A 27,346-nucleotide genomic window follows, 5' to 3' on the forward strand; every position below is an offset into this window, starting at 1 on the left:
GCAGTCTGGGTAACCTAAGTAATCGGAAGTTTCCCTGAGTGTACAGTTGAGGTTTATCATCGCGGCTGCTTTATCTCGCGCAGCTGCTGAAATATGCCCACTTCCGCCGCTGCTGCCCTGCCTCGTCGGGCTCTGGTGCTCGGTGCTGGCTGACCCTGCTATCGCCACATCTTTCCGGCCACGCTGCTGCTGCTGCTGTTATTGCTGCTGCTGCTGCTGAAGGTTGCATGTTCATTTGGCTGTTCCCGCTGCTGTTGCACAGCATAAAATCCACTCAGCCATGCCACATAAAACCCGCAAAAAAGGCGATGAAATTATGGTGCCTGCTCATTGTGATGTCGGAGGTGTAGGAGCATGGCGAACCAAGGCAAGAAACGACGAACATTGGCCCAAAGCTGCACAGATGCCCTGCATTCCACGGAGTATGCGGTGGCGAGATATGTCTATGAAACCCTAATCCCAATCGTAATGTATCCCACGGCTTGTTACAAATCAACTTTAATGATGAGAGCGATAATATGAGGGAGTATTGTGTGGCAAGATAGGCTCCATAGCTGCAGGAGTCAAGACCTGCCACATGACGGGCAAGTTTTTGGCGCTCGGTTCTGGTTCTTGAAACTCCTTCAGTCCCCTGCAACGTCAGAACTGATTAACGAGCTGCAAATGATGTTATGCGCAACGGCCGCTGGCACAGCGTAAATTACAAACAATCGGGCGTGCCACAAGAGGGGACAAGGAGCTCTATAATGATGCTAATGATTATGTTGATGTGGCATTGTTCGCGTGCGCAGACAGCTCGGCATCCATTTCACTTGTTGCCTCGTGGCAGCTGTTGCACAAATGCTTGACACTTAAGTGGCCGCAAAAACAAAAAAACGAGCAAGTGAATGAAGGCAGAGGGAGATAGTTCGACTTTGTAGCTCGCCTCCAATCCCACGAGGAACCCAAAAACTTCCCAGGCAATTGGCAGATGTCAGCTTTAAGCCATTTTAAAAAGCAAATGTCTGACAAAGCTGCAAGTAAAAGTTTTTATGCGCCACTTGGCCCGGCCATTCACAACTTGTACGTGGCAAATAAAACTGCAACCGGGGACTACTGCTGTCCCCTTTCAAGGAGTCCCCTTTGACTATGCAGTTGTAAGCCATAAAATCTGCTTAATATACGTACTTCCAACCCAGCCACAGATTCGGAATTTATTTTCAAAACTGACGAGGCGAAGCTTGGAATACCTTACTGGAACAAGACTATCTGGGAGGTTTTAGATATATATTAGATCATTCTAATGGCTTCGCTACTTCCAACAGGTTCAATGCATTGATCAGCGATTGAATCAATAGGGCTGACAGATGCACTGATTAACTGATGGACAGGAAACTAAACAGAATTGATGGATGAACGGAACGGCAAACGCTGACACTTGAAAGACGGACACTGATAGACGAATGGACCACGGATGGACATCTGTGTAAGCGTGTGCCTAATTTACAGAGAAATGGAGGAAGAAACAGATATGATGATGGACAGACGGATGGAGTGACTCGGACTCATACACTGAACTGACAGGCGGACATATTAACGGATACAAAGATAAAGTACGAATATTATGCGAATGCCACCGCAAGGGTCTTACCAAAACAAAGATTCAGAAATGCTAACGAGGTGAAATGTGTTGGCACTGGCGCAGACTGGGTTACATAAGACTCGTGGCTTGGGGACCAACACGTTTTGGTTCACCTTGTGACATGGTTCGATTTACAGGTCAGCTGTTCTCAAGAATATTTGTATGTTATTTCCAGCAGTCTGTGACACCAAATCTAGGAGACCCCACAGCCGGTTGCTTTCGCCTTCAAAGCTAATCATTTGCAGGTTTCCATATTCATATCTGGCAAAGTGAAAGTGCTTGATTAGGAAAAAGAAACATACGAAATTTTGCTACCTATAATGGGAATATACGAGTATGTATGTATGTATGGACTGTGATGAGTGATTACCGGCCTCGCCAGTGATTAACGGATATGCAAATGGGTTCTTGAGATTGGGCTCGTGCATATAAATCAGAGTGTAGGACAGGCCGAGTCACTCATGCTGAAGATGAACAGCAGCCACACGTCGATGAGGATTCTGTTGCTGGCGCTGCTGCCTTTGCTGTTCGGCGACACATCAGGTTGTGATGCGACTGGTTCAACTCAGGTTCACCAAGCCCTTCAACTAATTAGTTTTCTCTTTTTTGATAGCTAGACATCTGAAACTTCGGCCCCTGCTGCGCGAAGAGGTCCACGAACTGGGGAGCTCTCCGGCTCTGGGACGATCTGTATCCAGTGGGTTTGCTGCCTTGACTGGCTTTGCCCTAGGCCTGGGAAAGGCCCTGACCGGGGTTTTTATCTACGACGTGATCATCGCCAACGTAACCGACATCGAAGATAGCGAAAGTTCAGCAAGTGAGGCCACAGTCAGAGAGATCTGCTTCAACACGGAGAGATCAGGGAACGATCTAACACCTTACTACGATGTGGATAGCGATGGCGATGTAGAAGAGGAAATATCTTTCAAGAGTTCTAATGCGATGACTACCTGTATTGTTTACTATAAAAACAGATGACTGTAATCTGAGCGAACTGGTTGGAGGGCTGCTCACTGTCAGAGGTCAGAGTTTTTTTTTTTTTCGGAATTTGCATATGCAAAATGATTTGCTGAACTTTCTTTGTCTTCTCTCTGCTGGGCATAAAAGTCGGGCAGAACTTGCCGAATGTTTCAGTTGGGTTTCTACGCGATCACGCAAAAGATCATCGAGAAAATGAAATCGTTTGGGAATTTCGGGGCATTCTGCCTACTCATCCTCGTCGCGGGTCTCAGTGCTGGAGTTGAAGGTGAGAGACATGGAGATGGAAAGAGACGAGTCGGCCTGATTAATGATCTCGTTTGATCCGTAGCTCGGCGGTTGGCCCTGCGTCCGTTGTCGGTGCGGGAGCTGCGCGCTGCCCTGAGGGAGACAGGTCTGGATGAAGATTCCGAGGCTGGAAGATCGCTTTCCTCTGCTGTGGCTGGCATCACAGGCTTCGCCCTGGGCATCACCAAGGGCGTCGGTGGCTCCCTACTCTTTGACGTGATCACCTCGAATGCCACAATCCAGTATGTCACCAATCTGCTGAACACCACCTCCTCCTCAACGACGGGGAGCACTGGCACTGCTCAGGAGATCTGCTTCAAGAGCCGCAGTGCCGATGGAGAGACCATCAGTGGACGGAGTAGCAATAACAGAGATTCGAGTGATGATCTAGTCTACAGCGATCCCATTAGCTCAGAGCTGCCCGGCGAGGAGCGACAGTTGGGCACAGGGACTGGCACCGGCACGGGGTCATCCGGTGGAGGCGTCACCTGCATTGTGCTCAACTCTGGAGTCAGGCGGCGACGTCAGCTGGTGGCACGCCCTGATACGACTGCAAACACTCGCAACCGCAGCCGATCCCGGCGCCAGTCCAAGCGGCGAGTCGACCAGAGGGTTCGCTGAGCACAGTCTTTGAACTTAGACGACCCCTAACCTACTTTAAGCTATCACTTATTTATTGATTTCGATTAGTTTATTAAATTTTAACTGTTCCGCACGTGGGCGCGCTATTATAAATGGTCGGATGACACAGGCAAAAACCTACATTGACATATTTTATGATTTGCTGACATGCACTCTGACGACATTCCACACTCGACGAAAAAGAGTGTTCTCTGAAACTCTCGAACCAATTGAGTTCAGACCGTATATAATTTCGATATACAATCTGACATTAAAGTAAAGTTTTAGTTTACAGTTTTTATATATTTTTCCCCAATCGATATTTAGTTATCCAGTTCCAGATATACCCTTAAAGATTGGAAGCCTAAAGAGTTTATTTTACAGTGCGAGGAATGTGCCTGGGCGTGGGTTCTTCGGTTCATGTTCCAATGCATATGTGCCCACACTCTGACACATTTGCAGCGTCACGCACAGCGAAGTGCCAGAATGGTTATTAATACAAAAAGCCACGCACGAAGCATTCAACACAACTTGCCCCTTGCCCCATTTACACAGCTGTCTTTGCCTATGGCTGGATTTTGGGCCTTATGTAAACATTGAAATGTCATTGCCGTCGAGGGCAGTGGCCCAGGCACATAAATCCTCCTTGGCCACAATTTATTAACTTTAGCACAAGCCAATGTCAACGGCTTCCGCTGGTTTCCACTTCCACTCCTCCAATGCTGGGGGTTCTCTTATTGATTTGGATGCGAAATTTATGTGGTTAAAGGACCTCCACCCTGGTCTTTGTCTAGCAAACTATTAACGCTGTCGCTCTCCCATCTGAGGCTTCTTCTTCGTCAGCTCTCAGTTGGCCAAATGCAATGTTTATGTTATTGTCTGCCCTTCGGCCGAATCGAACCGCAGACTCTGAGGCCCTTTCTCTGTGTGGGCCAAAACAGGAATTGCATTAGGGATCATTTATTATTTATGGTAATGTCTTGAATGTTCTGTCAGAGTGGTTGATGTGATTAAAGTGTGTAGACTATTAGGAAGGGACTGAAAGAGGGAGAAGACAAGCTCAGAAAAGAAGACTAAACTCAAATTACCATATCTCTGATTCGCCCAAACAGCCGTTCAGATTATATCTGATGGTCCACATACTCGTATGTATGTAGGACACACTGAGGGAAAATTTCGAATCTATATTGCTTCTCAATTTGAACGAAAAGCAGAAGAACAATCCGAATAATCTGAGCAAGTGGTGATTAAAAAATATAAGAGAATATACTAGATTAAAGCCTTCCCTGAATCCATTTTCGGATGATCATCTCTTTATACTTGACACATGATTTCTCTTCTTCTCAACAACTGTTGATTGATTTTTGATTTTTCTCAGTATGCCAACATATGTACTTGTTTGCTATATTCATGAGAAAATCACCAACAAAAACTACAATTATTTTGCACTTCACCAACACAGAGGCGGCTTAATGACCAGTCCATGACCATGACCCCCCAGTGGAGCAGTTTCTGCTCGGTCCCATGCTTGGACCTAATCCTAGTCCTGTTCCCCCGCTCCAAACGGGCGAGGGTTTCCCCTCTTGGAGCAGAAATTGCGTACTAAATGCGCTAAATTACTAACTAAATGCCGCAAGTGCCGCCCCTGGGCATGGCTAGAATTTCACAAATGAACGCCCTTTTGCGAGTCAAGCAGTGTGAGGCATCAGGCAGAAGATGGGGAAGTGGCAGCCAAAGTCAAAGCAAAAGCGAAAGCCAAAAACTGCCGACAGTCGATGACATTTGAGCGATAAGAAAAACTGTTGTTGTGTGGCTGGGCTGTCTTACTTGCTGCCCTCTCTTCGCCCCTCCCCAAACACTATGCTACTTCGAGGGAGGGAGGTAGTGGGAAGTACAGGGTCGAGGGCAAGTGCTCTCCTCCAGCTGTTTGCTCTCCTTGCGGTTGTTCGTGCTATACCCTTACGGAGAGTAAGTATTACGAGTTATATCAGGCGTTTGGACCGGCAAAGATTAAAGGATTATCGATGAACCGGTCAACCATTTGTCGCAGCATTGCTCGGAACGATGTCATTTGGAAATATGATTTTAATGTGGGAGTGTACTTCAGAAACATTTTTGAATCTGGATCCGTGCCGATGAGCAAGCCGTTCAATGGTATTGGTGGTGTCTCAATTTCAGGGAGTAGCATTTGTCCTGTCCATAGCAACAATCAACATATTCGGATGAGCGGAATACTCCAATGCGAGATGAAGAAACGAAGCGGAAGTAAATGCCCGATGCACTTGTTTTTGTTGTTGATTTCGTTCATCTCGTGCCTCTTGTGATTGAGATTCACGCAACAGCGAAATGCTTTCATGCACTTTTTTTTTATTTTTAGTGGATATGCGTTCGGCTATTTAACGCTGTCGTTTGATTTTACATATATGTATGTATATCTCTTCATGAGTAAGAATAATTGTAGCCAGATGTGTTGACTATGTCGGTGTAGCTTCCAAAGCGGCAATGGACACGCAAGGGTATCCGAAGCTTCGGTTTCCAATGCTTTAATTTCTTGTTATTGTTATTGTAGTTGCCGTTGGAGTTAAGTATGCAGGCGGGCGTGTGAATTGTGAAATAACTGAAATACAAACACAAATACACATACACATAGTAGATGCTGTTTTGTTCTTGCTTCTGGCTCTCTTTTTCTCTCTCCCCTTCTCTGGTCTTTGCAAGCATTTTTACAGTTATTTTTACTACATTGAAAATTGTTTTAAATGTTAATGTTGCTGTTGTCGCTGGGCTGATAATAAAATAAGGCGCTTCCGAAGAATACGGCGCGTGTGAGGGGGGGTGTAGGTATACATATATGTACAAAGGTCCCCGAGCCAACAAATAATTGAGATGTTTTGCACCCATCCTCCTCTTTGGCCCTAAGTGTCGTCACACACGCACACGCGACCCCCATTCCCCTTTTCCAGTCCCGCCCCCCTTCCAGCGACACTGAGTCAGCTGTGAAGAGAGCGCGCACTTGTGTTAAATTATGCGGGTTTGATTTTTATTGCAGCGCCGCTCATTTCTTTTCCCTTTTGCGTTTGTTTGCTCTGCTTTGGTTTGCTTTTTTTTTCTTTCCATTTTTTGCTCTGGTGGGGTTTGGTCCCCTTTGTTTTATGAGATCTCTTGAGAACAGCGGGGGGATATAGAGACGGAGAGAGTAGCATGAAGGTGGAACACTCACACTCTCACGCACTTTCAAAATCAAAACAAGTTGTTAGGAGCAGAGATATCCCGAATGCAGAATACCCTTTACAAGCAAATCTTATAAAAGGAAGCGGAAGAAGAGCAATATTTTGGCTATAAGAACGATATAAGAACGATGTACAATATCAATTCGTCAATATACCCTGGGAAATCTACGACAAACGGGAATAATCATTTGAAAAGTCTTCTCTTGAAAAGTATAAACAAGTTAACACGGGATACGATACTTGTTGAAAGGGAAAAGGACGTTAGAGCGTGTGTGCGGCTGTAATTTGGCCATGGCTCGTTGGCTTGACAAGCTGTTGCCTGGCATTTCAATTAATGGCACTTTCCACCCTCGTGCCAGGCCCTCCAAAGGGTCATCATTTTCCCCGCTGCACTCCTAATGAAGCCATCTCTCCCGAGCGCTCAGCCCCCAGTCGCAGCGCGGAACGGGATCCGGAAGTGTTCGGCACTTTTGGGTGGATGTCAAGAGGCAGCGCGGGATACGAGTATCATTGCAGCTCCGTGGCGACACGTGACCGCAAGGAAAACGGCTCAGACAGGGTCCCCCGAGAGTCTTAATAGATTTTTGATTTGTTTGTTCACCCCTAACCGGCACGCCGCATCAGCAGTGCCGGCAGCACGGTGCCACCAGCACCCAGATCCATATCCGAATCCGAATCCAATTGTGAGTCGCGCGTGCGTCTCTGATTGGAATAATGATGTGCCAAAGGAAATCCGGATAGAAACCGAACAAGATTCGCCGCATTTATGGGGAGCGACTGCGAGCGTGTTTGTCAATATAGAAAATCAATACAGAATAATATTTTAACCACACCCCCCATGTTAAAGCAGCCGAATAATTCAATAAAGAAATCACCCAAAGACCGAGACGGTCCGAGGGTCCTGGTCCTGGTCCTGCTCGGTAAATGGATCGCTCAAGGCTCCCAAAAACGAAGATTAAAAGCAAAAACCTGAAAGTTTGTCTGTTCTTTTCTGCTTTCGTGGGGGTACATTTGGGAAAAATTGTACAAATTGTTTCAATTAAAAAGTTTACAGATTTTGCTTTTTCGCCTTTTAATTTATCTATAATCGGCTTGCGATTGACACGTGCCTCCATCTGCCATCTCCTTGACCAGATACAGTGAAGAGGCTCTAGAGCGGTCAGCCGATGTTGTGGAATCCGAAAGTGACTACGAGTACGTCTGCCTTAAAGGTACAATAATACCAATAAAGTCCTGTCAGGAGAGTTTCGTCGTCCACTCAATGAGCTTTCACTGTATTCATCTTGAATATGAAGTAATCGTATGAGGGTGTGTGACGCTAATTACGACGACCTTGGATGGTTTAAAAGTTGAAAACTTGATTGCATAAGACAGTCGCCAGTGTGACAGCGGGAAAGCCAATAGCTGGGGGCCAATTAATTAAATATAATCAGCTGGAAAAGTTTTGGCCAATCTGCAAATACATTTCACATTCTCTCTAATTAATTTAATTGATTTAATCGCTTCGGCTTGACCTTTGCGGGGCCGTCGAGTGCATTTGATCTGTTTGTTTGCACAAAATGAAATTGACTTGTAATTAAAAGTTTCGCAAATTGATTGAAAAATTCTCCTTTGTGTGTATGAGTGTGTTTTTCCCACTGTGACTGTGACTCTGACCGTTTGTCTGCGTCCCCGTGTGTGTGGTGTGACCTGAGTTCCAACAATAAAACGTAAAAACCACGTAAGGGATACTAAAGGAAAAAGGCTAATTACGGGCATTAATTAAAAATGCATTTTTTGTTGACCAATTGAATTGAGGGGAACTTCGATGAGACCAACAAAGCCAACAGTTTGTTTTGAGTCAACGCTCGTTGCGGGGGAAATTCTCTCTTAGCCATTCTTAGCCATCGGGCGGTATAAGAGTCGGGAAAAGCTCTTATATTGTACATACTCGTACGTGTACGAGTACTTACTGCTTTACTGACCTACGGCAGGACATAAGTTCGAGTCTTTTGTTGTTGTGGTTTTTGCATATTGACTGCAGAACTTGTTGGCCTACTGAGACGATTGTTCCACCATTCTTTTTGCTAGCGGCCAAATGCCTGCTCAAATAAATAAATAAATAGTTTTTAAATAATTGAACAGAACAGATGCAGAACTGGTAGGATAAAACAGAATGGAAAGCCAAATAAATCAGGTTTGATTAGATTTAGATTATAAATTCCTTTAGTTTTTCAATTAAATATATTCAAAGGTTTCCCCGGAAAAAACATACATATTATTAGTGCATATGTACTTGCGATAGCTTTGTTAATAAAAATAATTTAATAATATTCAACATTTAAATATTATTAAGAAACAACAACAGAATGACATTTCCTGGTCGTAAGTATATCGGAAACTTTACCCAACGAATAAACTCAAATACCGAATACCCATAGAAAGTACATACTCCATTTATATGCCGGAATGTAAAGATATATTAAAAAATAGATGCAGCAGACCTGGGTACAACAATCGAGTGCATAGGCGGCAGTGCAACAAACAATACAAAAAATGTGAATAGCTTCACTTCAAAGTTTCCTTGCAATTTCGTGCTCCAATAATCTGAGTTCTAAGAGCTCGCTGGCTCTCTTCGTGGCTCTCTTCGTGGCTCTCTTTTGGGGGAAAGCCGAGTGGGGCACGACGACGAGTGGCGCGAGGCATGCCGCATTCGTTCTGCCGCATGGGGCACACGACCACGACCACGACCGCCACTCGCCTTTCAGTTCCATCCTGCGACTTGGAAGCGAAGCACGCGTCTCTTGATTTATGGTGCGCGGTCAGTTCAGACCAGATTCAGATTCCGGTTTCGATTCTTTTTTAGTAGGGCCAAGTGTTCCCTAGGCCTAATGAGCCCCTTTGCGTGTTAATTGCGAATTAATGACTGGCGATTAAAATGCAATAATCGCTTGCATGGTACCCTACGAATGAACCTCTACGGTTCGGTTACTTTCAAGTGAGAAACAGTGTAGTCTATAGACATAACGTAGACATTGTGCACCGAGAAGTTGTTGGAAAAAAACTTCAACTGAAGAGGATTAAAAAGAAACAGTGCGAAAAACGAAAAACAGGAAACCCCCGAAACAAAAACAAACACTTTCATTGCTCCCCAGGCAGAGCTTAGTAGAGAGTGCTTCCCGGATCTAATTTGACGGAATCGTTAGTTGACCAGACCGACCTCAACATCTCCCACCCCCCGCACCGACACGTTTTGCTGGGGGATCGCGTGCCGAGAGTACAACGATAATAACAATAAACTTGCGGATAACAGCTACAGAAACAGCAATAGAATGTCCGCCCGCCTGACATCGTTGTCCCCGTCATCGGCATCGGCATCGGCATCATCCCTGCTCCCGGCCAGAGCCAATTTCGGATTACTCAACTGGCTCATCAGTTGGCTGCTGCTGTCGATGGCGCTGCTTAGAGGTGAGACCCTACCCTCCTCTCAGCGCGGCCTTTTTAATTAAATAATCCAATTTATTTTCATTTAATTTCAAATTAAATTTAATTTGTTTGCGCCAAGCGCTGGCTGCTCTAATTGCAGCCTCCTCAACCTCAACCCTCCAGCAGCACAACGCTCCTCCTCCCCAGCAAAAGGTTTTCCTTTGTCGCCTTGGATTTCCCTTCCAATTTCCGGGCCGAGCACAAAGGCGGGAGTTTGCCAATTGAAATTCTTTAATTTTTGTCCTGGGAATTTTAATTCCACTTTTGTGGAGACGGAGACAGAGGAAAAGTTTCCCTTTTTTTTTGTGGAAAGTCAAAAGGTGAAAGTATTTAGTGTGACCGTCTGAAGAGGGGTGCAGGAGCGAACCCAGTCCATGGCCTAGTCCTGGTCCTTATCCGAATCCGAATTCTAGCAACGGTCTGTGTCCTTTAGCCGTCAAGGTTAGTCCAGCAATCATTTGAAGAGTTGCCGCTGCTGTCTGGGAATGAATGGCAGACCCTGCAGAGCCCAGCACTTGCGGTAGATAGAGAGAGAGAGGTTTTGCTCTGCTACATGCCTCTGCATGCGTGGCACACATTTTTATATAATACTCTCTGCCACACTGGGGCAGAAAAAAACTCACTTTCAATGCATCACCAGCACTAGTAGCAGTACCAGCACCAGCACCAGATAGAAATGTGGAAATGGAAAAAACAAAAACTAACGAGCGGCAGACACTTGGAAAATGCTGTTGATGCTTGGTCAGGGTCGTTACAGCTCCCTCTACTCTGCTGCCCTCGTGCTGCAGCTGCTGCTGCTGCTGCTGATGCTGTGTTGCATGTGGCAGTTGACACAAGAAACTGTTGCCATTGGGTTTTGGTCTCTGGCTTTTGGTTTCAGTGTTTGCCATATTCAGCTTACAACAGAATGTTTTCCCTTCTCTCTCTTTGCTTTTGTTTGTCCAGGCAGAGAAGAAACAAGCCATCAACATGAATTTTCACATAATTTTCCATAATTTTCCATGGCAATTGTTCTCGTCCGTCGTCTATCGTCTCGTCTCGCCCTGTCTTTCGTTTTGTAATTTTCAAATGAAATACTCGTACTTTCAAAATGCAATTCACTTTTGCGTAAATTGTTTCATTTCCTTTCCTTTGACTTGCTCTCCTCTTCGTCTGGCATTTCATTTGGCTAAAAGCTACTTGAAGCTGGGCTAAGCGCAGACAAACAGAATTCCCTCATTCTGGCAATTGAGGACGTCTGCAGGAGAACCTGCAGAAAGGCAAAAAGCTATCAAAGGAAATTCCATGCGAATTTTTCTTGAGGTAGTTGTTTGCTCTCCGATTATGCAATTAAAAATGTATTTGCTTAATGGACAAGATGGTGAGAGTGACACTCAGGATACTTGGCTGTCACATGATAGAATCGAATCATAGGGGGACAATTAATCAATGATATAGGGTAAACAATAAACAGAGGAAAAACCATCTGCGATGAACCTGAAAGAGCTCTACTTCAGGGTCTCCACTCTGCAAATATGGAAAATTGAAAAGGAAAACGGCACTGGACATTCCACGCGTTAGAAGTGTACAAAACGTTTTTTTCTGATCGATAACTGTTTGTCAGATACTTTTTCACCTCTTAATTGATGGGTAAAAACCTGATAAAAAATGCGCATATTTCCCGTAATGAATTCATAAAAGCCACCGCTTGTGTCCCCCCGTGCCGTCCCTTGTTGTTGTTTGGTTTTCTGGTTTATTAATAAATAAATTTCGTACTTGCGGTTTGCAGTATGCAAAATTGCAGTTATTTGCACAGCTGTTTGCCATTGAAAGGCAAACAAACGGTTTTACTCTCCCTTTTTACAACGTATTAATCGTTCGTACTGCCGTGTAGAAAGTTGTTTTTTCCTGCGTCACGGTAAAATATTTCTGCAAATATTTTCCACGAAACCATGAAAAAGAGTTGGAAAATTATTATTGTCAAAAGCAATAATGGGAAACGTGATTTTCAGTTGCAAAACCGATGCGATGGAAATATTAAAAAAACCAAAGGATGCTGCCAGAACCTGAGCCCTTAATACTCTTGCAGATCAAGTGGATTTAGTTTTCCCTTACATTTCCGACTTACAATATGCTACATATAGCAGTACGTAGTTTTTGAAAAATGTAACACATTCATCGACCCGTTTGCCTTTAATGATGAATACATTTATCATATAGTAAAGGGATAATTAATGGTAAGTAAGAGAGAAAGAATCTGGCAGCAAGGAAGAGATAGAGCTAGCTTTGCCTGAGGCCTCGCCAACGGCCCTTGGCAATCAGTGGGGCACATCATTCAGCGGTGTCAGACTGATGAATGAAGCCACGCATTGGCGCAGACAAGTGCCAGGCATCACGCACACGCTTCCACTCCCTCTTTCGCCCATAAATACAGTCAAATCGATGAGTTCTTTCAAGGCGCCCCAGAGTATGCAAAGCACATACTCAACTGAGACGAGGAGGAGAGCAGAGGAAGAGCGAGAGACCTATTTGCCGTCGGGCCCAGGTTATTCACACAAACTTGGCAGCGAGCGAGTCCCAGGGCCCGACGGGCACAGGCTTCAAGGCCAGCGCACATTATCAATAAGGCGTGGGCAGCAGACCTGATTTCTTCTCTGTATATTTACACATACAGATACAAGCAGATACTCGAGTACACAAATTTTGTATTCCCACAAGCTGGTTGAAGAGACAAACTTTGTGATGTTGTTGATTTTAATGGCATATGGTTTCGGTGGAATTTGCGTTGAATGATGAATGCGGAATAAGAAGCTCAGTCGGGACAGAGATGGAATGGCTGGTGTGTGTGTATTTAGAGAGACGACCCCCCATTCATCATACCATTGTGTGTGTTGACCCGATTTGGTCAAGTACATATTTCCTCACAGTATAGACATCTTGATTTAAAAAATGTTTTTAAATTGCTATTTGAATATATTACTTTTCTTGACAGGAAATCTGAGCAGTAAGCTAGATTGAAAACTCAATTCAAATATTTAAAGAATGGGTTCAGAATTTTCTATTTAAATTGGTTTGTGCGAATCATGCTTGGATTTTTTTTTTTTGTGAAGTCGTTCGAAATTGGGTTATTTGAATCTTTGGCTTTTGTAGCCATTAAATATCTTAGGTATCGTAGTTTCGAATGAATAGAAAGGAGAACTTCAACAAAAGAAATTCTTTCTTGATGGTTTTCGTTTCTTTCTAGTAAATCGAAATTTTCTTCGGTTAAAGTTTTATTGTCTGCACAGGTCAAGCCGCAAGCATTTCTTTACTGCCGTTGCCTTCGTAACACTTATGGATCTGACATTTATATGACAGCTACGGCTTGTGTGCCGGGGATATGCAATGGATGGATGCTTCCGTTTCCTCTGGGCCGCTGAGTGTGGGCTGTCTTATTTTTGTTTTGTTTTGTTCGTCAAGAGGAAACTGAAAATTGTTTTTATTTTCATAGAAATGATAGAAAGAGGGTGGGTGAGTAGCGAGAGTAGGTATGGGGACAGCACGTGCGTATGTGTGTGGGTATTATTTTTTGACTCACTTGGCACACAATTCTCACAGACACAGAAGCATAACCATTTCAGTCACGTACCAGCGAGACAAAAAAAACAGAAATTTATGCATTTGATTTCAACTAATTTTCAGAGTCCGAGCATGGCTCGAGAATTGTTTTGTTTATTGTCGGCCAAATTAGATGCTGTCATAAATTAGCCCGAAAGTAGAGCAGTTCAGTGGAACCGCCTTCTGTACCCAATCCGTTATGTGGTGGGTCCCGGTCCCCGCCCGGCTTTCGACCTTTCAAACAGCCTTGAGCCTGGGCTATTAAAAAGCACTCCACCAGCGGGAAGTCTCGAGCAGCTGGGCTGTCTCCCAGCTCGATTTTCAAGCCTTTAGCCAAAAGTGTTAACCCAAATTGAACCAAAACACAGATACACACAGAGAGATAGGGAGCGACAGACACTGGCAGACAAAAAGACACAAAACAGACACACTCGTACAGGCACTCGACACGCAGACACAGACACTGATAGAGACAGACAAGTGTCGTAAAATGGATATAGTCGCTCTTAGTTTCTTGGGCCGAAAGTACAAGTACAGCCGAAAGAGGTGTACGGGTGTCCTGTCGATAAATCCGCAAGAGCAACATAAACCAGTTGCGCGACTCTAAAAATCGGATAGGCCCCAATGATTCCGCAAGTAAAATTCGGTTTTATTAACACGGGGACACCTCCACACGTGTCAGGGACCAAGTTCTCGTTGTTGCTGTTGCATGCCACGGGGCGTGCCGGTAACCTACATGAGATGTTGCTTTGAGCCGACTTTCCCCGAGCTGTGTCTGAGCCGTTTTTATTAAAAATTCCACACAAAAACAAGGAGAAGAGGGGTAGGGGCAAGCCAAGGGCTCTGTGAGAGATGGAGCTGTGGCTGGAGATGGAGCTGGAGACGGAGATGGAAGAAATGCCGAAATAAGCATGTTTAAGGCTCCCAACTAGCAGGAAACAACCAACAATTGTCTATGCTGTTGCTGTGTGTCCCCCTTGATGTAGCAGTTTTATTGCTCTGTCATTCCGAAATATTTCACACAGACACATCAGCGGCAGCGGCAGTAGCAACAAAGGGTGGCCTCCCGGAGCTGAGCCGCATTGGTTCCTTATCCTTTCGTCGCTGTCTTTTTTTGGTGTTACCTCGTACGGGTTTTGTACTTTGGGCATCTGCGGCTAGCTTCTCAGGCTTTTACTTGCATCCCAATTGCATTTAGTTCAGTGAATCCAGTCAATAAGTTCGTTTTCTGACTGCATATTCGCATTTAGATTATTTTATTCAACATTTGCAGAAAACCTTTCTACATAATCGAAAAATTGATATTATTTACATTTAAAGTCGATTTTTGCATGTTTGCGCAAGCCATTTTTCCAGAGACTTGTTTCAATTTTGGATATTATGAAATATTTTCAATTTTTAAAAGCGTAGATTTATTATTTCTTATTTATTGATTGAATAGAGAGAAATGAGAAATGTATGTTTACTCCATAATCAAAATGTTTTTCAATATTGGCAGAGAAGATGATTTATTTTGAAAGGTTCTGGCTAGTTCGGACAGTTTTATTTATTATTATTTGTTTTTAAATCTTGAGGCGTAACTCAAATGCTATAGCTATGCTTCTACTTTGACCTTCAAGTTAGCTGATTGTCTAGCTGCTTACCAACTAACTATTCATACTCTGAGAGTATTTGGAAAATAGATAACAAACCTTGTAGGATCTACAAGCTCCTCTTTTACTTGGTTATATACTTGCGCTTATCCACTAGGTTTTGGGGACTTTATCAAAGGCAACACTATTTTGGCAGTACTTTCATTTCCGTAAAAGTTTTGCTTGGATAGTTCCCAAGTAGTGGGTATCTTTAAGTCGCATGACTACACTGCAGCATTCTCACTTGTTTCGAATTTATTTGTTGTACATGTCTGCCTCACAGCTCTGTTATTGTTGCCGCAGTTTCTGCTGCTGCTGCTGCCTGCTGCCGCCGCAGTTGCTGCCTCTGATGCTGGTTCTGCCTCCGCTGCTCCGCTGGTGTATTGTCAGCAGAGTTTGGCGCCTGGGGGGCTGACGCATTTCTCATGCGCTCGCGCGTGTCATATTTATTTATTTCGCCTTGGTTCGTCCTTTTGCCCCACGCCCACCCACATCAAGGGTTTTTTTTCGTACGAGTGAGAATACGAGTTTACTTGTATATGTATGAGTATGTGCCGCACATACAAACCGTTTGCAATTGTGTTGATGTGTCATTTCCGCTTTGGAGCTCTTATATAGTCAAAGCGTTTTTCATTTCCCGTTTCCTTAGCCATTGTTGGCCGAAAGTTTGGGCCCCTTCGAGCAGAGTCCTTTGATATGTACAGTGAGAGGATAAGAAGGCAACTTCCGTATGCCACTTTGCATTGATTGGAAGAAAGGCAGAGACAGGCAGGGCAGAAGCACACTTAATTAAGCCGAGCCTCACTCGTTTATCAAGCTGCGAACACGAATTGACAGCCAACTAACATTTATGGGAGCTTGTCGTGTTCTACATTTTTATGTTTCGCGCTCGACAATTATGCGCATTTGTTTTCTCTGAAAAAAGCGGAGCAGACACACACACACAATATACACTCGAAAAAAAGCAGTGAAATAAAGAAAATACCAGCAGGAAAGCAGCCACCGACTGTTCCACATTTGGTTCACTGAACTTAAGCATTTTCCTTAATTTTGTGGTGTCCTTTCGTGAAAAAAGAGCAACACAACAAGGCAAGCTGCAATACTCTGAGCATACTCTGAATGCACCAAGTCGAAGCTTCAAATACCCTCAGAGAACTAGTATGCAAGAGCTAGAAATTTCTTTGACTAAGTCCGAACTTTCACCATAACAGTGGCGTATACGAGCATAGTGTTTCCAGATATCCAATTCTTCAAATCTTTCTGCTGGGGTTCCTTATAACGACGTTAATCCCTTATCCATTAAAGACTAGTAGCTGTTTCTGTCTTCCTGGATTTGTCTGTTCTCTGACAAAACTTTAAGTACCCGTCAGTAGGGTAGTAGCATGAGGCGAATCGGAATATGCAACAGCGGCGGTAAGGCAATGTTTGTGTGTGTGTGTGCGTGTGAGTGCATTGGCAAGTGGCCAAGAGCGGCAACAGCTACAACAATATACACAATTGGTTTGGGCCGTTAAAAACAGCAGAAAGCAATTAAACTTGGTCACGAAAAAACGAGACCGGAAGACGCTGCGTATACGTAATGTGCCCAAGACCCGGAACTAGGCAAAAGTCCTCGTTCCTCTCACTCTCTCTCTCTCTCTCTATTTCTCTTTCTCTGCTCATTCCTTCTTTCAGTGTGATGAATAACGGTAATGTGAAGAGAGAAAACATATTAATGCCCAGTTAGGGTAATTACAACTTCTGTTTGCACTGAGAGATTCAGCGAAAAGCTTTCTCTGACCCTGAAAAGGCGACCAAATTCGGTTCTATCCAAAAAGGACACCAGGCCCATTTCATATTTCCTCCGACCTCCCTCTCCGTGCCTCCATCATTGACATTCATAGCTGGGAGAGGCGTTGCTGTCTATTGAACTTTTTATGGCCGGTCGCAAATTTCACTTTTATGTTTGTGGCCAGCTCCTGCAGTTGGCCATTTGGATGGGTGTTGGTGTTTGGGCCCACAGAGTTGCCTGTTCGCAGTAATTAAGCCGCCTCAATGGTTGATCAAAATGGCATCGCTCCCAGACATTTTCCGCTGGGCGAGACAATTTGTTTGGGTATTTTTCGTCGGTTGTGTGCGTTGGCCAAATGTTGGTTTTGGGACCATGCGGTCCAATGCCTTTTTTTGTGGCCCCCCCAATGAATATTAAGCAAGAATACGTGGCTGCTTTGTTATCTGAACGCGTTGTGTTTTGACAGCTCTTTGGAATTCCCCTAAAAAAGAGTAGAAAAACCCATTAAAAAGAAATGGAAGCTCTTGACTCATTTTTTCGCAACCTGATGCTGTAGTGTAATTAAAACTGTATTAAGGAGAGACAATGAATACAGCCCACAAGCAATGGAGCCCACAACCATTGTTAGGAGCGTAACAGCCGTAATCGAAAAATGAAGATCCAAAACATGCAACATTTGTAAAGGCAAAAAGTAACATTATTTCCAAACATCTCACAAAGGAAGTGTTTATGCAAAAGTTTTTTAAATTTAAGAAACAGACTGACTGCGAACAAAGCTGAAGGCTGTAAATATCTGTCCAGATTATTGAAAAAAAAATACATACATATGTATGTATCTGTGGCCACAGTCGGGCGCAATCTGCAAATAATTCGAGCAAATATTGGACTTGCTATGGGGCTGTGCTGATGGAACTTTGATTGGTTTGGGCCTTGGGCAAATTTGGAATGACTTTTCACATTAATTGCTAAGGCAAGGCAAGACTTCTTGGCTAAGAATATGGTCCAAGACACAGGAGTTCAGTGTCAATTTCTATGAAATCTATAGACGCTGGCTCTTTTCGGGAGCTGCCATAATAAATTACGGCATTAAATAAAGTTTGCCAAAAGGAATACGACGAATATTTGCTGCCCTCAGCTCCTCCTTCAGCTGCGCTCAATCTGATTATCCCTTGGGCCAGCTGGGCTGGGGGTCTGAAAAATTGCACAATTCTCGAATACACAGGACACACTTACAAATTGGAGCACATATGTTAAATTTCACAGGGATCGAGAGACCCAGAGAGAGATAGAGAGAGGGCGTGGGAATGGAACACCCTGACTACGTGCGGACATTAGATGGCGCTCTGTGGACCAGTGGGCCCTGGGCCTGGGCCTGGACAATCCCCAATGTGACTCTGCTGTGCGTAGGATGGATTTGATAATTTGTTGGCCGGGCCATAAGCAAAGCTTAGCTAAAAGCCGAGTGAATGGACCCAGCCTATGATGTACAACATGTCCTGTTTCCGGTGTTCTTTCCCTCTCTCTTTCAACGGCAATCTAAAATAATTTGAGAAATGTCGTACTGCCCCTTTTACTGCTTAATGGGTGTCCCTGCTCCATGTAGCACTTTAGCCACATTCCATTATCATGTCGAGAGAGCGAGAGCTGTGTGCATGTGTGTCCCCAATGGAACAGAACTTAATTAGAATTTCGTTTGATTTCGGAACGCCTGATTAAAATCACTGCAATGTCATAAGTCGCAACTCAATATGAGCTGCTGTGAAATGCTTAGATCGGATGTAATCAGGACATGTTCTTGGACTTTCCTCCACTTGCTGGTTTGCCTTGAGATGAAACAATTGCTGCAAATTTTGGTATTAAACAATTGATGGAGGAAGGAGAAACTGCTGAAAGTAGCTTCTACGAAAATCTCCATGGAAATGCTGTGATGGCGAACTTTTGGCCCGTACGTAGATGTACTTATTAATTTTACTGCTGCGACTCCGACTGTCACTGGCCTGCTCGAAGAAGGATTTCAGGCGAGCAATTGGAACTTCATATCCCTGGCATCTGCAATGTTGGTCGTAGTTTGGCTTCAGCACTTCCTCATGCTGCTGCTGTTGCTTCTGCTGTGGTCGTAATTATTTTTAATTATTTCTGCTGCAACCACAAGTTTGCTGCAGGTGCAGTTGCTTGTTTTGCCTTCGTGCCGGCAGTTTTCTGTTTGCTTTTCCTCGTTGGATGGGGCCTGTATGGATGGTGCTGCAGATGCAGCTGCTCTGATATATGCTGGGAAAGGAAAGTTGTCAGGCAGTTAATAAGCTGACTCTTTTGTGGACTCTTGGAGCTGTTGTTGCGGCTACCACTGAGGCAATTTGCAGTTGGCTTAACATGCCTCGTTGGCTGTTAGTTTGATGTTCATTCTGCTTCAAAGTTGATTCAACTGCGGGCAAAACTTCCAAAGCAAATGTTGACAGCCTAAGCACACAGCCTCATACACTCCCAAAGAAACTCTCTCTCTGTATCTCTATCTGGCTCTGTCCCTGTCTCTGCTGGGTAGATCATTTAATAACCATCTGAATCCGAAATACAAGTCCAATATGAGACCGTACTCTAATCCCCCTTTGGCTTTTAGATGCCACAAGACTCGCTTAATGTGCGGGCCGGGAGTCGAGTTTGTTGACAGCTTCTGGCAGCAAGAAAAAAAGTGACAACGAAAAGTTTTGCATACTTTTTGGCGCATTATATATTAATGATACATTTGCCATCTGTCTGGCTGGAGGCCCCAGCGGGAGGGGCGGCTCCGGCTACTCCTCTGCTGCCTAGTGTCTCTGCCGCCAGCTCTTTTCGCAGTCCTGCATCAGTCAGTCAGTGGCACATTTTATAATCCACAATGATTGATATGGGAGTGTGTGTCTGTGCACTGTCACATTATGTGCACTCACTTGACGGCAGCGCCAGAGCCAGCGAGACAAATGAGGAAACAAAGAGGCAGTGCGCCTAAAAGCCATCTACACGGAAGATATCGCCACAGTTAAAAATGTCACAGTAAATTCATATTCATTCATTATGTTGAAATCCCTCGCGGGACGAGCACACACAAAGGGTCCATTGGAAAGTGCACAAAAACAGAGAGCCCGCGAGATGGAGATGGGCCCACACTCACACATTCACACATGGCACTGCGGCACAAAAAAGTGTGCGGGGCAGAGTCGGAAGGGGGTTGCCACTGTAGCATTCATTTTCATTAACCCCTTTTTAGGCTCTGTTCGTTAGTCCCAGTCCCTCCTTCTCATTCCCCATCTTCTTTCAGCTGATGTATCACTTGCCTAATTCTCCGGCGCTTCTGGCTTTTGTTATACTCATGTGTGCAGCACAAGATACGTATGTTGGCTCTGTCTGAATGCCAGGATGTCAGAGACTTGGAGCAAATACACTTCCCACAAAGACTAACGCAGATTCAGTATGCCCCTGATAGCAATACATTTCTGAGCGATGAGTATCTTCTGGTCGATATACTCAGCAATACAACTTCTACATCTTAAGTGCTGGATCACATACAAGAGTCTGTGGAAGAGTCGGCTTTTCCTCGCAGTATTTTCCTCGAAAATGTTGCCAGTTCCTAGGACTTGGGAGTCTTGTTCTGAGCTCAGCATAAATTTGATATTCAAAGGGTGTCTGTATCTGTGTGTGTGTATCTGTCTGTGCTATGTATCGATTTATTGATCAGAATTTCGCCCAACCAATTCCGGCAGATTTTAATTGCTCCTCCCGGGACTCAAATAATTGAAATGCAGTGAAGCAGTGAAACGTCTATTTGTGTGAATGTTTGCCAAGCTTAATCATCTGTCATCTGTGTTGGGTTTATCTGTCCGTACTTATGGCTTAGGCACACACGTAATTGCTAAGCAGCTACACAGGCAAATAGAGAAAGAGAAATGGAGGAGGAGATGGAGATGGAGATACATCCTAGTCGCAGTCGCTATTAACCAATCGAGCGCAAATTTGCCAAACAACACCAGCATCGGGTATCCGTATTGGCATGAGCTGTGTGCAGACTTCAGGTCGTGGCAATAATTAAATCACTCAGACAGAAAATTAAAGCAACAGATGAAATGTGTCCTGTGCATCCTTAAAGCGAATCAAAAGTTGAGGAGACATTGTAGCTAATTAAAATTTTATGTTGCACATAAGAAACAAATGAATCTGCGTATTAGCCGTCAACCTTCTCTTGTTTATCTGCGACTCTTATTGAAGTACGTGATGTGGCCACAATCGGCACACTCCAGTCCCCCCGACTGTCAGCGTAAATATTTAATATCCTAATAAACATCCATATGGCATTTCATTAAATACATTATCATAAAAAAGTAAGCCCGCATACACACGCACCCACACCCACACGCACACTCTCGCGAACTCGCACACTCATAATTTCATTAGCACTCTTGGTGCCTTTCGCTTGGGGAAATTCTGCTTAAAACTGGGCAAGCAGAAACCAGAGAGAAGAAAGAGAGCCAGTCAAGGATGGAAAAGGAGTGTGGAACCACATCAGAGGCATTTTGGAATTCATTTTCCTTAATATTGTTGAATGAGAACGAGAGAAAGAGATGCTGAGACAGTGACGGAGGAGTGACAGTAGCAGTGGTATAGGGAAATAACTCATTTTATTTTTTCCTTTTTGTTTTTTGTTACAAACAAAAAATTTAGAATAGATTGTTCCATTCCAAGTGCGATTGATTATGGCAGGGAGTGGGAGAGAACATGTCCCAACACATCCAGCACGGGCACACACCCAAAGCCACACAAAGAGTAACCACAGTTTCGCTGCCTCTCGGACCCAAACATTTCCATCTCTATGCGCTCTGCTCCCCGCTCCAGCATAAATATGCAAATAATAAGCACGAGCTGCGGAAAAGTCGAGAGGGGAAAGATGTAGGGACAGGAAAAGAAAAGCCTCTCAGCGGCGGCCTTAAACAGCATTTACAAATAATTTCCAGGGATGAGGCACCAGCGGAGAGGAGATCAGATCCCTTTACACATCCTACACTTGTAATCATTTTTTTTCATATCTCGCTCCGGCTCCTGCTCCTCCTGCTCCTGGCTGAGCTGAAAAGGATTTATTCTCGTGCTTAACTTGGCTTAGCCGACGGTTTTAAATGTAATTAGTATGCATGTTTGCATTTCGTTAGCACTGAAACCGGCGACGCGACTGGCAACTTTTCATTATAAATCACTGAGCAGAAGCGGAGACAGAAGTAGCACCAGGAAGCTCAGGCGTTTCCTTGCGAGCATAATGATTACCGAAAAAAATGTATTTAAATAAATTTTAATTAAAGCCTGTACGCAATATAAAATAAATAAATAAATAAGAATGAAACGGAGACTCTTACTGAAAATGCTGTAGCTGCTACTGCAGAGGAGATACAGTGTCACCGGCAGTGGCAGTGGTTTCGCTGTTGTTCTTCTTACTTTGACTGATGAAGATTTATGCGGCAAAGTCGAGGTTATTGCTGCGGTTGCCAAGGTGCACGAACCAGACGAGTCGTTCCACGCCCTCAGACGAGGCATCCTGGATGTGGCAATTTGTTTCGAGTGCCGCTCCGTGTCTCATTGGCAACCACGGGGACAGCCGGAGCAGAGAGCTGTCAGCCACTTACTGCCAACAAACCGCGACAGTGACAAATTCAAAATAATTTCATTTTCTCTTTATTTGCCGTCGATTATTCATGGGCCCCGGCTCGGCCGAAAGTGGCGTTTAATTAAATTTGACAACATCTACAAATTTCCATTTTCCAGTTATGACTTTACAGAAACAGCTGTTGACTGCAGACAAGTATATTTTCATCTTCAAGCGGGGTGGTATATATACTAGAGTCCTGCAAAATCGATCGAGCCGAGTGAGAAATATACGTTCGCAAATCTTTAATATCACTCGACACATACGAGTACTTGCTAGAGATGATCTTAGTTACTGAGAAACTAGTTGTCATAGATATGGCAACTCTGCTTTCCGACCCCCTTGCATTTAGACGACTATCGGCTGATCTGTACTAAGGCCTTCTTGCCTAAATGTAATGGCTTCCAAAACATATAGCCATGCATATTACGGATCATAAAAAACTATCAAAAGCTATGAATTTTATAACTTTTGAATTATTGTTATTCATTCATTAACTTGTTAGCTAGTAACGCCAATATTTGTGTTGTTCTATGAAGTGCATTATGTACGAAATACGTATATTAGAACTGTGTGTGAAAAGTACAAGTCTGATGGATATATGGCCTCATTAGAGAGTATTCTACAGCATAAACACAATTTTTAGACCCGTTCTTGACCGGTCAGCCTGCTATTAGCGAGAAGCATACTCTGGAGCGGAAAAGTGTTGGCCAAGCAATTTGCCATTTAGCTTCGGCTATTTCAAGCCCTTTTTTCTGCCCTTTTTCTGCCGATTTGCGCTCGGCCACTACTGCAATTTGCAATTTGTTTGCTTTGCCATGTTTTGGTGTATCTTCCAGCTCTGTCCCTCCCTCTCTCTGGGTCAGGGGCAGAGGAAATGGCTGGGGTTGTCCTTAATGAATCTGGATTATTAATGTGCGCTCGTATTTCTTCACTTGATTATACATGTAATTTGCGCCCTGTTTTCGCTTTGTTCGCCTCAGTCTGTTTTGGCCCTTACTTCGGATCCGGATCCTGCACCGTTTGCTCCTTTTCCTTTGCTTTTGTTTGCTGATGTTTTCGTTTGGTTTACATTTCATCATTTCCCATTGTCGGTATCCGTATCCGCAGCCTCTCTGGGCCTGTCTTGTCCAGTTCTGGCCGTGTGCTGGAATGCAAACAAAAATTCGGTACCAGGAGAAAAGTGGACAGAGACAGCAGCTTATAAATTAGTGACTGACTCAATTAATGAATGGGCTAAATTAATGGAACCTCTGCGATGCTGAGGCAGCACCCAAATACGAGATCCATCTGGGCGGAAAATATATAAAGCAGGTGGAAATGGAAAATGCCTGAGTACGTCCCAATTTCACATTAAAGCAGTTCCGAGAATTATTTAATTGACTTCAAAAAAGGGCGCGCTTATAAGTGGCGACTTTTCAGCGAGTGCCTCTGGTAATGGGAAATGAAATTCCATGGAAATTTTTATAAATCACTGCTCGGAATAGCTCGGGGCGAAGTTCGCTGCACTCTGCAAGCACAAAAAATAGTTAATCATTTAAATTGCATCAAGAGGCAGCCAGGCAAGCCGTCCAAATGTATTTAGCCGCAGAAAGCATGCCACAGAGCATTCCGTCCGTTCGCCATAAAAAACACAGTGCAATTCCAATGGCCCGAAGCAATGGCCACAAGGAAGCAGTCCCAACCAGAAATAGAGATAGAAAACACAACTACCAGAGATAAGTAAATCATGCAGCAAGACGAAGGTCTGCTACAGAGAAAACAAGAGCTGAAAATGCGGCGAAAATATATGTAAATAAGCTTCGTATTAATCATGGAAATACTCGTAGCTCCGCCTCTTAATGGTCGCCAAAGAATGCAACATTTAAATGCGAAAAGGGAACACAGAAAGGTGTCTTAACTGCATTTTGCTGCTGGCTAAAATTGTAACAGCTTTTTATGCTCGAAAAGCAAAAGTAATTAGTTGTGATATTCAGTACTCGCAAGGGGATTCGTATATCCTGGAACGCTACGCGATTTCTTAGGGCTTCTGACGAACAGGACCCTTTTTTTATGCCCTTTCTGCCCTTTCTGGGCCTAATGAATAGGAATGTTTCTGCTGCCTGCGAAGGCGATAAACGTTTGTTGTGATTATTTGATTGGAAAGCCATAAAACCCAAAGACAAGGAAACAACATTTCCGCTTGCAGGATGTGTCCGCATGTGAACACATCCATTACACACACGCACATGCGGGTGGACATGCGGAGAAGGACAACTGGTCCGTGGTTCGTGGTCCTTGGTCCCTGGTCTGGCATTTAATGGTCACTTTTATGGATGCGCACTGCACTGCCTGTCATTGATCGCCCTTTTCGTCAGTCATTAAAATGTTTATGCTTCGTTCTTTCAGTCTGCTAGTCTACCAGTCGCTCTGTTTTTGGCCTAATTGAAGAACTCTTGAGCCAGCCTACATGTACAGTTCGGTACGGTACGGCTTGGTATGGTTTGCTGGTCTTAATTAGGTTGTAAAACTTTAATTACATCTCCGGGCAATCAGCGCAAATCATTTGGAATTTATACCTATGCACAGTCCCAGTCCCAGTCCCAGTCCCAGTCCCTGACCCTGAACCCACCGCAATTTCACGAATGTTGCGGTTGGCTGTGTGTGGGAAATCTAATTTGAATGCTCACCGACTGAGTGACAATCATCTGTCCCTGTCTGCGCATTAATGGAATATTCAATTCCACCGCCAAGGCGTTTGTCCAGCCTCAGCTTAAGGTCAGGATGCCGGGCAGTCCGTGCTTTATGGACTCCTTGCTTGAGTGATGAGATGTGCTTAAAGCTGTCCATTAAAGCCGAATGAGGAGGACAGGTTGGGGTGGCCAGGGGCGGGTCAGATCAGACAGGCGGAGACGAGGCTTCATCTGGGCGTAAAATCGATTTTGTGATATATTAGTAGACACAGAGACATTAACATAAGCACGCACAGATATGGACACATGTGTATCCTTCTGATAGTAGGAGGCAGACAGAAAAGGCCGTGGGCATAAATTGGATGTGCGGCCGCCATCGTATAGTATAGCTCATCAAAATGCAAAACAAAATGGGCAAAAGTAATTCCCCTCCATATCAAGTTATTTATTTTCTAATATTGCCACAAGATGCTCCATCCCCATCCCCATCACCATCCCGAGCATCATTTACTTTAATTGTGTGATGGGAGAGGCAGTGGCATAAGTTTGATGGAACCAGAAAACTTATTTCATCAAAATTGTCTCCGTTTGGGAGAAATTGCTCTATATTTTGATGGGGAAGTGCGTGTCATCCACAATTCCATGGGATTTTCCAATTTTCAACCTCACTTTCATGTGGCTTTCCGTCAATTTGGTGCTTGACAACGCAGCACAGAGCTGTACTGACAGCAGTCAGAGCGGAGTGGAAACCGCAAAACGTTTTTGCCCTACATATAATTAAGCAAACTATTCAAATATGACGCATACGCCATGTGGTAGAGCATCCATTAGCGACACTGGGCATATATAAATCTGGTGTTACGCATACGCCACGTGGTCGTGACTGATTCGAGTTGCCTGTCCGTCGGATGGAGCGGTTTGTCCAGCAAACAATGAAATAGTTGACAAAATTAATTGAATTGCCTCTACTTTACATGATTTTATTTAGGCTACAGAATTCTGTTCTTGATGTGAAATTTATTCGATGTATTGAAAACAGAAGTGGAAGCTTCTAGGATATATGTGTGCTGGGCTTTGCCATAATCACTTAATAAAACTTTACTCGTATTAATAAACAAAAACTCCACACAAACACACAAAAAAGGGGTGGAGAGCACAATTTTAAGAATTCTGTTGACTTTTTCTTTCCGATAAGTTCTTCAGCCAGTACTATTAAAAACTTATGTATGCATGTGTTTTGGGATTAGAAAACTGCTGAACTTTGAAACTGCTAAAAAGTGGGTACCTTTAAGTCGAAATATACTTTCACAGCGTTCTTTTTACTTTTTTTTGACTCAAGGCCTTTTGTCGGTTCTAATTGACTGAGTAATTAGTTCTGTCCAACGGTATTCGCTCGTCTGCACTCAATTACTTTGGCCAAGTTAACATGGACTTAAAAACAGCGCTCAAGTGAGGGTGCAATTCGTTGCCGCTTAATTGGTGACGTTTTTGTGGCTTCACCGTTTGCCTGGACATTTGTTTGCCACAGCGATGGACACAATGGGATCAGTTATAAAATATGCATTTGATGCCCGTGGTACTCGCCTGGGTATTAATAATTCTCAAATGAGAATTGATTAACTCATAATTAGTGCACTTAGCGTGTGTTTGATTAACATTGAAGCGCACAACGGTTATAATTCTGACAATTCATAAATTATTGAACTAATTGCCATTCGCTGGAAGTCCGGCTTTTGTATGCATTGTTTCATTTCGGAATTGATTTCTTCTATCTTACTCGATCTGAAGTTGGATTTCAAACAATCACAGACATATGCTGGGGCTAACCAAAACCAAT

The 27,346-nt window shown here is 44.0% G+C and overlaps 3 protein-coding genes across 4 annotated transcripts in view; all 3 read left to right on the forward strand.

Annotated features, from left to right (window-relative positions):
* The first annotated feature begins 2,091 nt into the window (after window positions 1-2,091).
* LOC108158009 lies at window positions 2,092-2,610 on the forward strand. The gene is made up of 3 exons (XM_017290152.1): window positions 2,092-2,164; window positions 2,235-2,527; window positions 2,596-2,610. The coding sequence occupies exons 1-3, from the start codon at window positions 2,092-2,094 to the stop codon at window positions 2,608-2,610; spliced, it is 381 nt and encodes a 126-aa protein (XP_017145641.1).
* A 99-nt stretch (window positions 2,611-2,709) lies between these two features.
* On the forward strand, window positions 2,710-3,736 carry LOC108158323. The gene is made up of 2 exons (XM_017290563.2): window positions 2,710-2,867; window positions 2,931-3,736. The coding sequence occupies exons 1-2, from the start codon at window positions 2,747-2,749 to the stop codon at window positions 3,506-3,508; spliced, it is 699 nt and encodes a 232-aa protein (XP_017146052.1). The 5' UTR covers window positions 2,710-2,746; the 3' UTR covers window positions 3,509-3,736.
* A 5,742-nt stretch (window positions 3,737-9,478) lies between these two features.
* The window catches only part of LOC117185766 (zwei Ig domain protein zig-8), a 47,856-nt gene continuing 29,988 nt past the window's right edge, over window positions 9,479-27,346 (forward strand). The window contains exon 1 of one of the 2 annotated variants that reach the window (XM_033391568.1): window positions 9,479-10,182. In XM_033391568.1, the coding sequence (XP_033247459.1) occupies window positions 10,047-10,182 (136 nt within the window). In that variant the 5' untranslated portion in view covers window positions 9,479-10,046. The remainder of the gene's footprint in view (window positions 10,183-27,346) is intronic. The other variant, XM_033391569.1, reaches the window with a different exon arrangement.

This window comes from Drosophila miranda, chromosome 3 (genome assembly GCF_003369915.1).
Source record: "Drosophila miranda strain MSH22 chromosome 3, D.miranda_PacBio2.1, whole genome shotgun sequence".
NCBI lineage: Eukaryota > Metazoa > Arthropoda > Insecta > Diptera > Drosophilidae > Drosophila > Drosophila miranda.